Source organism: Schistocerca piceifrons, chromosome X (genome assembly GCF_021461385.2).
Source record: "Schistocerca piceifrons isolate TAMUIC-IGC-003096 chromosome X, iqSchPice1.1, whole genome shotgun sequence".
Classification (NCBI taxonomy): Eukaryota; Metazoa; Arthropoda; class Insecta; order Orthoptera; family Acrididae; genus Schistocerca; species Schistocerca piceifrons.
Genome location: NC_060149.1, coordinates 796,783,962 through 796,796,555, shown reverse-complemented (window position 1 = coordinate 796,796,555; position 12,594 = coordinate 796,783,962). Strand labels below are relative to the sequence as shown.

Here is a 12,594-nt window from a genome sequence, read left to right as displayed (position 1 = left end):
TCAGCTTAACTTCATGCTACCTGCCGCTTTCCTGTTGGGTGTGAACCCTTCATCACCTTGGTTTCGTGCGGCGGCCTGTGTTCACCTTGGCCTTCATTTGCTTCCTAAGGACACTACTCCAGCCTCACTGTATCGCTCCAAGTTTCATGACCTTCACACGGAACTTCATGATAGTATCTTTGCATACACTGATGCTCTCGGACTGATCGTGGTGTCGGGTGTGCCATCGTTATTGGCACCGACGATTTTTGGTATTGACTTCCAGAACACTACTCAGTATTTACAGCAGATCTCTTTGTCCTGTATCAGACCACACAGTACATCCAGAGACACAAGCTTTTCAATTGCGTCATCTGCTCTGACTCTGTCTGTGCTCTTCAGAGCCTCTGTGTGCTGTACTCCATCCATCCCATAGTGCAACGCATCCAGGAAAGCTGTCACTTGCTCACTCTTGCTGGAGCCACTGTGAAGTTCATGTGGGTTCCCGGTCACATCAGTCTGATGGGAAGTGAGGCCGCTGATGTTGCTGCCGAGGCTGCAGTCCTCGTACCTCAGCCAGTTAGTTCTTCCATTCCCTCCGATGATCTCTGTGTTGCCATGTGTCGGCAAGTGGTGTCACTTTGCCATCACCACTGGTCCTTCCTTCATGGGAACAGGCTTCTGTGAATTAAGCTCTTCCCAGCAGCTTATACGACCTCATCTCGGCCATCATTTTAGCTAAGTTGCATATTGGGCACTGTCTTTTTTAAACATTGCCATTTGTTAGGTGGTGTTACCCTACCACTTTGTGCTCATTGTTCTGAAACTTTGATGGTCACCATTTCCTGCCAGAATGCCTTTTTTTTTTTTAACCACGTACATTCTCATTTATGTTTGCTGTCTGAGTTATCAGCTGTTTTAGTGAACGACAAATGGACTGTCGACCGCATTCTACTTTTTATCTGTCATAGCAATATGGTGAAGGACATTTAACCTTTAGTTCAGGAGCTCCCTTTGTCTATGGCATAGTTCATGGAGCTTTCTTCAAGTCCCTGTTTCTAGTTGTCTTTCCTTCTGTCGATTGGGCTTAAAGTGTAGTCACTTTTAACTCCTGTTTCTTTATGTTCTACTGTTCTAACATGGGTGCATATGACTGTAGTTGTTTTTGCATCCTAAAACAGACCGAAACAAAACATTTACATCACGTCAACACATTTCCATCCCATTTGTATAATTCCTTTGTGGTACCTTATATTTTTGTTTTGCAGTGTATTTATTCTACTTTTTGTTAAATGGCAATAGAAACTCCTGAATGGAATAATATGTAAAATAAAGGAAACACAACACTTACATTTAGCTGACTAATGTGTGTGGCATTGAAACAGTCAGCAAAAAGCTATTTATACTAGTTTTCGAGCTTTTGTTCTTTCTCTAGTGGAAGTAAACACACAATCACACAAATACACATGCCTGTGGCTACAGTGAGACTGACTTGAATATTAATAGAAGTTGCTTGGGCAGAGTGAGGTGGGGAGGGGCTAGAGGAGGACGCACAAAGCAACAAAGCAAGGAGGGGTAGCGGGGTAGAGTCAGGCAGGTCTTTACACACATGACTCAGCATCTGCATAAGAAGAAGAAGAAGAAGAAGAAGAAGAAGAAGAAGAAAGTAGTTCAAGGGGCAGAGCATATAAGAGGTTGGGAGGGGAAAGGGTGGGGAGGAAAGGATAGCAAGATGGTGACGAGGAGGGTGGGGATTGAGAGAGAGAGAGAGAGAGAGAGAGAGAGAGAGAGAGAGAGAGAATTTAGGAGGAGGAGAGTGTTTGGAGAAGTCAGTACACGATCTGGATCGGGAATGAGTGGTGTGAACAGAAGGGAAAAGGTAAGGTGTGGCAGAGGGAAACTGTCAACTGAGATTTGAGCCAATGGGGATTGCTTTTTGTTAATACAAGTAAATTATTTGGCATGGACTAAACTGAGAAAGTAATGTGTGTCTACGTATGCATAGCATGATTTAGGTTAGTAATCAATCAGCATTCCATGTAGACTGATAATTTCATAAGTTATGTGTCAATGACATTGGTTGTACTACTCAGCAAAAAGTGGTGGACAAGGACTGATGCACTGAGTGACTAACATCTCTTTTTGTTACTAGTTCTCTGTGGCAAAAACTATAGCCAATATACAGCTTTTGAGTGGTTTTTGGTAGTACTCAGCATCAGAATATATTTGACCCTTTGAAATGATGGAAGAAGTAAAGGTAATCACTCTCCCTCCCTCCCTCCCTCCCTCCCTCCCTCCCTCCCTTGAGGAATGTGGAGAAGCATAACTGTGAAAGTACCTGAGGTGTTCTTGTTAGTTTCTCTTCAGTACACTGTTATGAAAATGCAACTTTGGTTTCTGTTATTTCAGTTCTAATGTGGAAATTATTACCACTTTTATGGTTGTGCTATTATTGAAATTGTGGTATGGGAGTTTTATTGGCCAATTTGACCTAGCAAGAAGGATGCATGGCCTTTATGATATACATGATACTTCATAAAAATCCAGAGAAAATAGAAATGGAAACAGTTACAGTGAGAGAGACCTGTGAGTTATGTGTGGAGTCTAAGCGTGTTTTTACACAGTTCTGGGTTTGGCATTTAGAGTTATTCAGTATTATGCCACAGAACTTCCTATCTTCACTGACACAAGCAGTCATCTGTTTTTAACATGTTCCAAAGAAAGAATTTCTGTATTGTCCGTATAACTGTATGTTCTTAGTTGGTATAAATTGTTTATTATATTTAAAAATCTAGCACCTCGTATGTGCTTGTTGTCATACACAGATCTTTTTTTACTGTCTGAAAGGCGCTTGCGTTCTTAGGCTTATTTTCCACTTTCTTTTAAGGCTGGGGAAGAGGGCTACGCCGTGCAGTTAATAACTGGTATTTACATCAAGAACCACAGAAAATGGCTGAAAATGTTACTCGTTTTGTAGGAATGCATAGCTGGACACACAAGGATATTCTGAAATTGGCTCATACATGTTCTAAAAATCCAGGTAAGTTACACTTTCTGTGATGAGTGTAGATAGATAACTTTTTGAAACAATGCCTGTTTTGTAGACTCTACTGTTTTTTTACATATGAAAGTCACTTAAATTAAGGTAGATTCAAAGCACCTGATTTTGAGAACCAGCATGTTGCTATGTGGAAATGCTAATAAAGCCACACTGAAAAGTAAGATAGCTGAAGGTTGAAAAAGACTTGAACTAAGGTAACTTTTGCCATCATTGTCATCAGAGTACAGAGGACACTACAGAAGTGTTGCAGGACAGCCATATTTATTTTCCATCACATCATATCACATTTTGAAATTGCTCATCGTAATGTGTCTGCACAAGTGCCTCAGTAGAATAAAATGGCTATTCTTTTGTGAAGTTGTTGCAGGTAGAAACAAGTTAAATGGGACAAGATTAGCACTATAAGGAGAGTATTCCAGAAGCCTCTTATAACCAAATAGTCCAATGGAACATGTGGCCAATGTGCTAATATGAATCTTAGATTGAACTAGTTGATTTAGTGCTAAAGGATTTGGACACTCATTCAGTAGTATTTGCCACCATATGCTTGTGCAACCATCCTGATATAGGTTTGCTGTGGTTTCCCAAAATCGATTGAGATAAATGTCAGGACGATTCCTTTGAAGACACTCAGGTTATGTAAACATGTAGTAGGATAAGCTTCATCTGTCAATTGCCAATGAAGGGCATTAAACAAGAATAAGAAGCATCTGAATATGACATCCGGTTGTCAAATGTTGTATCAGATTCCTGAAGGACATTACATACACTGAAACAGGCCCAGCATGGTGTACACAGCACAGAGTCACACTTACAGCATGTGAATGTGGAGCAGAAAATGATCAGCTAAGCAGATCCACCCAGCACAAGAACAGAACTGACTCTAGTCAGAGCATAAAATGACTACATTTTAGAAATTTTCTTAGATCACTGTTAGCCGTTGAGAAAGAATCTGTACCAAAACTGCTTATCAGGTTTGTTCTTTTGCTAGATCTTTTGATGAATGAATGACTGTCAAAACTGGTAAAAGCAGCTCAATCTCTTGGCTGCAGTTTGTCTATGAACTCTAGTCAGAGCATAAAATGACTATAGTCAGTTCTGTTCCTGTGCTGGGCAGACCTGCTTAGCAGATCATTTACTGTTCTACATCCACATGTTGTACATGTGGCTCTGTGCTGTGTGCACTGTGCTGAGCCTGCTTTAGTGCTTGTAAGGTCCTTCATATATTTGATAAGATATTTGATGACCAGATAATATATCCAGACATACCTTATTCTTGTTTAATACTCTTCAGCAGCAGTTGGCAGATGAATCTTATCCTACTACATTTTTATATAATCTGATGATGCTTTGAGAGCAAAATGCATCATTGTTATTAATAAAAATAAATTTGCAACTGAGGCTGTTTTTATTGAAAAATATTCATAACTTTTTTGCTGCATCAGACAGCCAAAATGAAGTAGAACCAATATTAACATCGCCAAAGTCTCCCTTCCAGTGGGGAAAAAATTCACCATTTTCTGCCTGACACACTTGTAATTACTACCTGCGAGAGATGCCACCTGACGTTCAAACCATCACATTTTTGTTGCTGCTTGGTTAGAACGTTCCGTTAATGAATCCCGGTTTAACACGTATAACAGTGCCATTCTTCTTGAAATGTTCGATTTTAAAATCTTTTGAGTGTGCCTTTGCACCACAAGGAACATTACGCTGTTCATTCCTCAGTCAAGAAGGGTTATATTCTTAAGGGGGGGGGGGGGGGGAGGGAGGAAACAGTATTGTCTTGCAGAATGATGTGCAAATATACATAAGGACTACCTTATCTAATGAGAGGACATACACTGATCTTTCTCTTCAAATCCCCACAATCAGCAGCAGTACTCTGGTATGCTCAATGAAGGTTCACCTGAGTTGGGTGAGGCTAATGCTACCGCTCTGAATAGCTCATTTATAGTATAAAAATATGTACAATCTTCTCACAACACTATAGAAATTTTCTTAGATCACTGTTAGCTGTTGAGAAAGAATCTGTACCAAAACTGCTTATTGGGTTTGTTTTTTTGCTAGATCTTTTGATGCATGAATGACTGTCAAAAATGATAAGAGCAGCTCAATTTCTTGGCTGCAATTTGTCTATGAACAGCTCCAAGATACAGAGAAGGGAGAATTAAAATGTCTAACTGGAGCACTTTAGAAGACTTTCCTATTACCCCTGGTACAGTATGTTTGTTGTAAATATAACTGTCTTATTAGGAATACAACGGAGATTACTGAAGAGTTAATTTTAAATTAAATAAACATTAACAGTTACTGCATGTATAATAAACAGTGTGATTTGTTTGCACATATAGCTGCATTTCAAAAATTAGCATAAGCATTTTTCTTCAGTAACTGTGTAAGTAAGAAGTTAATATTAGGAAGACCTAGAGAATTGTGCCAAGAAGCCATACCTGATCTAAATTATCCTTAAATGTACTAACATAGTGTTCTATTTAAGGTGGAAAAATATTATGTTCAAGTCAGCAGCTTTTGATGTACAGGCAGTTAGAAAGTTATTTCCAGTTTTGTAAAATTTTAAATATTGTGTACTAGTTGCTGCAGAGCATATTTGAGAGCTTCATGCAGTTGGTAAAATGGAAATGCTGTGTGGCTCCCCATCAGGTAGATTGTTCGCCTGGTGCAAGTCTTTTGAGTTGACGCCACTTCGGTGACTTGCATGCCAATGGGGATGAAATGATAATGATAAGGACAACACAATACCCAGTCCCTGAATGGAGAAAATCTCCGACCCAGCCGGGAATCAAACCCAGGCCGTTATGTATGACATTCCATCGCACTGACCACTCAGCTACCAGCGGCAGACATGCAGTTGGTAATAGTATACTTTGAAAATTGTCACACTTAAGATTATTTTGTTTACTCTGTCAGAATGAATGACTTAAGTAGCTCACCTGTAATGCTAAATTGGTGAGAAATTGACTTCTCATTTCAACGCACTCTCTAGCCAACCATGCAGTTAAGTGTTACCTAACAAACAACATTATCATCTTCCTCACAGAGTAGGAATGAGGGAATGAGTTGTTAAGAAACCTAATAACACTGGGATGACAGTGAAGTAACCTGGTTGCTGCCTCAGCAGAGTTTCGAAAGTCAGGACTCTTTTTGGCCTCTTCTCAAACATTTTTTATCACTTTGATCCAGAAGACTTGCATAGTATTTTCTAGCTATTATTTTCACATCATAAAACTAACAATAAATTAGTATACAGAGTTGTTGAATTTTGTTTAAAACCATCCAAATGTCTTTCTCGAGGCCTTAGTCTCGCTTCAACGCGGGGTCGGCCATGTTACTATTGATTTGGCAGTGTTAGTTACAGAGGGTGGCCAGATACCCTTCCTGCCACCACCCCGAATGCCCCGGGACAGAATTAGTGAACCCCAACTGTCTGTGTATAGTGTAAGCCATGTAATAGTGCAAACATTTTCAAACGTCTGCGAACCATGTAACTGAGGCGGAACCTAGGGACCATCTCGGTATTCATCAAGCAGGATGTGGAAAACCGCCTAAAAACCACATCCAGGATGGCCAGCATACCAGCTATCGTCATTAATCCGCCAGGGGGATTCGATCCGGGGCCGGCGCGCCTACCTGAGTCCAGGAAGCAGCGCATTAGCGCTCTTGACTACCCTGGCGGGTTTTTAAACCACCAAAATATTGCCGAGAAACTTGTTTTCATATTGGTTTTTGTTAGAATTCAACAAATGTCTGTCCTGTAGCCATCTAAATTTGGTTTTGTTACCAGTTTGTTAAGCAAGCAACTCTCCTTAATCGTCAAAGAGCAGTAAAACTGTTGGAGATGTGAAAAAATAAAGCTTTTTGGCCAAGACGGGTCTCCCTTGACTTGGAGTACAGGGTGGCTTGTAGGAGAGGCGACGTTGCACAAACACTACCAATCTACATCTACATGATTACTCTGCAATTCACATTTAAGTGCTTGGCAGTAGAAATATTGATGAACTAAAACGCACATAAAAAACTCACCCGTAAATTCTACTGTGACATAAATATTAATTTTTTAATAGCCTACTCTCCAAAGAGAAACTGCTAAACATTTATTAAATACAGGATTGGGCATTGAGCATTTTGTCAGTGCTTTAACTTTAGATTTCCACAGAAAACTGTAAGTAGTAAAAGGACGGCTTGTTACACTAACTAGATCACAACAAGGATAAGTAGTTCCCATAAAGTATGTGATGTGCACAATATGTAAATAGACCATTACATCAAAAGAGCTACAGGTTTACCACAAAAACATACTATTGTATTAAATAATTTTGTCACGTTATAACAACATTCAAGTTCAAATCCAAAATCTAGGTTGTCAATGAATTACAACATTTAGCTCTGGAAAACATGTTTATTATGAACACCAATGCGAGAACCTGATCTCCTGGAATGAGAGTGTTGCTATTTATAGAAACATAAGACATTTCGAGAACCTTCCAGAAATGCAAAACAATAAATAAAAGAATAATTACTGGTGGTCGGATTTGAACTGGTGACCCAAAGCACACCAGCCAGCAATGCTAACCACTATGCCACACTGCATGCACCACAGCTCACAGCAATGCTTTTGCTCCTGGAGAAACAGTATTCCATTATTTCAGAAGTTCTCATTGGAGCTGATTACAGCACCCTGGATGTAAATCCTGTCAGTGTTCCTCTTTATGGCGACACTGACACAGCCTCATATTCTGGTTGTGTTGTCACATCCTCTTCACTATCATGAGCAATGGAGGTAACCTCTCCCATTAAAGCTTTACAGTTGTCAACTGAGTCTTCAGTTTCCTTGAATGAGAAGCCGCATCATTGATCTGCGCCTCAGGACTGTAGTAGGTCTTCATATGGAGGACACGGATAATGTCTCTGTGCTTTTGTCTTGAACGCAGTGTCATAATCCTTGACTTTGTATGTTGTATGTTACGTTTAACAAATGATGAAGGATATGATACAGCCCAAACTAATGCTTTAGTAACTGTTCTGATAGTCCCACTTTCCCCAAACTGTAAAAAATCCATACAAAGATCCTGGGCTGTATCTCACTGGCTGGTGCTTCGTGTTATACGAGGGCTATCCACAAAGTACATTAAGTTTTGGAATTAAAAATAAACAAAATATTGGAAATTTTTTTTATTATATACAGATGAAAGCCACACTTAAATACTACTTTTCTACATAGTTGCCATTTAAATTAAGGCACTTATCATAGCAATGGACGAGCTTGGAAATTCCTTCGTCGTAAAATTCGGCTGCCTGCGCCTTCAACAACGTGGTTACCTCTTCTTGGAGCTGTGCGTCGTCATCAAAACGCTGCATAGCTGACCACTTCTTCATTGCTGGGAATAAGTGGAAGTCGCTCGGTGCCAGGTCGGGACTGTACGGCGGATGAGGAAACAACTCCCACTTAAAAGATTCGAGAACCTCATGAGTGGCATTTGCCGTGTGGGCCCGGGCGTTGTCGTGAATCGGCAAGATCTTTGAGCCCAACTTTCCCCTGCACTTGTTTTGTATTGCTCTTCTGAGGTTGTGCAGAGTTTGGCAATACCTTTGAAAGTTTAGTGTAGTGCCTCTTTCCAGAAAATCCACAAAAATCACACCTTTTCTGTCCCAAAAGACAGTCGCCATCACCTTCCTTGCCGACATTGTCTGCATGCATTTCTTGGGTTTTTGGGGGGAATTTGTGTGCCCCCACTGCATTGACTGCAATTTTGTCTCGCAGTTCACATGCTTAACCCATGTTTCGTCACCAGTAATGATGCGATCGAGTAATGAGTCGCCATCTTTCTCATAAGCGTCCAGAATCATTATCGCTGCAGCCATTCACTGATTTTTGTGAATCTCTGTCAAGATTTTTGGTATCCATCTTGCACAAAACTTGTGGTAACCAAGCTCTTCGGTAATGATTTCGTGCAACAAACTTCGTGAAATTTGTGGAAAACTCATAGAGAGTTCTGTTATTGTGAAATTACGGTTTTCACGGACCGCGGCATCGACTTTTTCGACAAGTTTGGCAATCACTATGCTGGGTCTTCAACTTCGCTCTTCGTCGTGAACGTTAGTTCGGCCATTTTTAAATTTTATGACCCATTGACGCACTCCACCTTCAGTGATTATGTTGTCTCCATACACTTCACAAAGCTGCCAATAGATTTCTATCGGTGTACAGTTTTTTGCAGTCAGAAACCTTATTACAGCATGCACTTCACACTTCGCGACATTTTCAATTAACGCTGACATTTCAAACTGTCACAGTAACTCAACGGAGTACAGCATGAACCTCTCACTAGCACGGCAGGATGCCGACTGAGCGGTGGAATGCCATGACACCAAGATGGCCGCGCTAGCCCCGCCCCTAACAGACACAATCGAAAACGTAATGTACTTTGTGGATAGCCCTCGTAGCACTCTTGGTCTGACGGCCTGAAGCACGACAGCTAGCAACCCAAACTGCTTTGTCACATTGCATGCACCACAGCTCACAATCATATTATAAGACTTGATAAAAGAAAGCAAAACAGTGATTTCATACATCGTTTTTATTTTGTCAAATGAGCTATTTGTTAGCTTATAAAAAAGCAAAACTGTTGATATAACAAATATTTTATAATTACTTTTCTGCCATTGAGAAAACTACCTAAGAATATAAGTGAAACGTGTTCATAGGCAATACGGAACAAAATTGTGTCCCAGATCAATGTTTAAACTAACACTGCCACCAGAGGTGATCTTTCATGTACTATGTGAACTGAAAAACAATTCATTCATCATAGTTCGTTGATTAGTTTATTTGGGGGGAAGGAGACCAAACTGTGAGGTCATAGGTCTCATCAGATTAGGGAGGGATGGGGAAGGAAGTCTGCCATGCCCTTTCAAAGGAACCATCCTGGCATTTGCCTGAATCAGTTTAAGGAAATTACGGAAAACCTAAATCAGGATGGTCTGATGTGGGATTGAACCGTCATCCTCCCAAATGCGAGTCCAGTGTGCTAACCACTGCACCACTTCACTTGGTCATTCAGCATGTGTTGATGACATTGATGTGATAATTTTGAAGAATTGTGCTTAGAATAGAATGTAACAAAATATTACTGCAATTGTAAAACTCTTCACTACAAGCAGATCTTTTCTTGAGCCATTGAAAATGTCTAAAATCATTCATATTTACAGGAGGACACTGTTAATTGCTATCATCTATTTGGTATTGCAGTATTACGTTTAATGTTTTAGAGAATATTAAGTATCAAAACTGATTTCGTTTATGCATAAGAGTGATATACTATCTGGATCAGCATGTATTCAGAAGTGCAGGATCATGAGACAGTACCTACAAATGCCTCAACAGTACGTTAAATCGGACTGACAAAAATTAACAAAAGGAATTTTTTCCAAAAGGCTTTTTATGCGGTTTATTACAAAAGTTATGTCCCTAAAAGAGAACATAATTGTATGTAGAGCCTCACTAAAAGTGAATCAGTTTATTTCTTAGCAATAAAATACACTTGGCATCAGCTGTGTTCCTTTAAGTGTTTAGTTAGCCTTTTTTACCGTGACTGTTATTGATATTGAATGAAACAAATTTACTGTTACCAGTTTATTTATTTCTATGTGTGTTTCGGAGGCTAACTGATCAGATTGCAAAGCAGTAACTGAATTATTGTAAAGAGGAATATGCAGTCGAGTATGGGGTGCTCTGTAAATGCGAGTGTGAATGTGGATGCATGAAAGACTGTCTTCTTCATTGAGCATACAAAAGCTTTCGATAGTGGAGAGTTATAGCAATCTGTAAATTTTCACAAATCAACTAAATAGTTGGGCACACCATAATCTGCCAATTATAAATAACAGAAGTAATGTGAGTGTAAATTTTCATATGCATCAGAATAAAAATCCACATAAACCTGTTGTTTTAATGAATGATGTGCCAGTGTAAAGCAACTCGAAAATTTAATTCTTAGGTTTGTGGTTGCAACATGACCTGCAGTGGATTAAACTGGAAGAGTATATTAACTCTGAAGCCAGGTACCAGTGTGGAAGCAGTTACGTGTTTATATGCTAGCATTGAGCCCAAAACATCTTTTGCCTAGCTGTTCGTATTGGTATATTTTGCAAAAATGGAATAAATTTTGCAATCTTAAAATTATTTGTTCCAGATTGTGTTGTCTGTCATATGAAAGTATTTGTTTAAAAAAGTTAGTGACATTTATTTATACATTAGAATTAATTTTGGTTTGGTAACATATGTCATTTATGTCACCTTGTTTCTTTGTTTAGCCCAAAATGCTGTCATCAGTTATGTGATAAATGGTATTGAGACAGCTCAGAAATTATTTAATGATAAGCCGGAGGCACAAGCAATAATTGAGTACCTGAAAAATGTTGAGAATCTTAAACATAGCACAAATTCCACTACAGCGTCATTACTTATATCAGCACATTCATTTTCATTTGAGTGTGTGCCATCAGGCCTCTATAGATCGAAAGAAGTGAGTATTTGATGATACGTCAGTATGTTTAAATTAAATAATGAACAAGCAAGTTTAATTATGGGACTGAAGTTCTTTAACATGGCATCATATTTGTTAAGATTTGCATGATTTCATTATATGAAAGCAATTTTTCTGCTGGTAGCATTATCTTTTATTGAAACAAGTGAGGTTGATAACACTGTTCTTGCTTCATATGCTTGTAATTATAGTTGCTTTGGTGAAATTTTGGAACCAGGCCAGCATTTTTTGTGATAATTATGAGTAGTAGTAGTAGTAGTAGTAGCAGTAGCAGTGGCAGTAGCAGCCTGTTTGATGGAAAGTATTGCAGTCTGTAGCCAAAGACCTTTGTGATCCCATTCCTAAAGCTAAGGAAGACTTCTGTCTCTTAAAGTTCATTACTTTAATAAAATGCATGTGGAAGACTTGGAGATGGATGAACTCTTATCTAATATGGGTTCTGCAAACTAAAGGACTGATCATCTACTTCCACAGTGCAATCTGGAGTTAATGTTCAACACTTGATTACCCATCCCAGTAGTAGTTATAGCATAAATGTTTGCAGTTGCAGTAAATATCATGACAACAACAATAAAGTTTTGTTCCACGTATGGTGAACTGTGTGACTTTACTGTAATGTACACTGGCGAGATCTAAATGGAGGTCAGTGCTAGATGTTTAGTCATATTTTCTAGCCATAACTTTTGTATTTGCATTCCTTTCAAATGTACACTAAAATGCAGAAATTTATGCAATCTATACAAATTTTTACATTGAAGTGCAGAGGTTTGTGTGTTTTGGGACATTGGGGCAGATGAAGGTTCACCTAAATAATAAGTATCGCATCTGTTCTGATTTTTGAATTCCCTGCAGGGTGTCATACAAATATACCTGGCAGAGAAAGTTGTACTATACAGTTAGATCACTGTTACACATTCATAATGACTAAAAAACTAGTACTCACTCTGCTGGATACCAGGTATGTGGTGGTCAAAGGGAAGGATTTAG

General features: G+C 39.2%; 1 protein-coding gene across 3 annotated transcripts in view; it reads left to right on the top strand.

Moving 5' to 3' along the window:
* LOC124721417 (RNA-binding protein Ro60-like) overlaps positions 1–12,594 on the top strand; it is a 121,789-nt gene that overhangs the window by 38,852 nt on the left and 70,343 nt on the right. For all 3 annotated transcript variants that reach the window (XM_047246387.1, XM_047246385.1, XM_047246386.1), the window contains 2 exons: positions 2,867–3,019; positions 11,375–11,586. In XM_047246387.1, the coding sequence (XP_047102343.1) occupies positions 2,867–3,019; positions 11,375–11,586 (365 nt within the window). The remainder of the gene's footprint in view (positions 1–2,866; positions 3,020–11,374; positions 11,587–12,594) is intronic.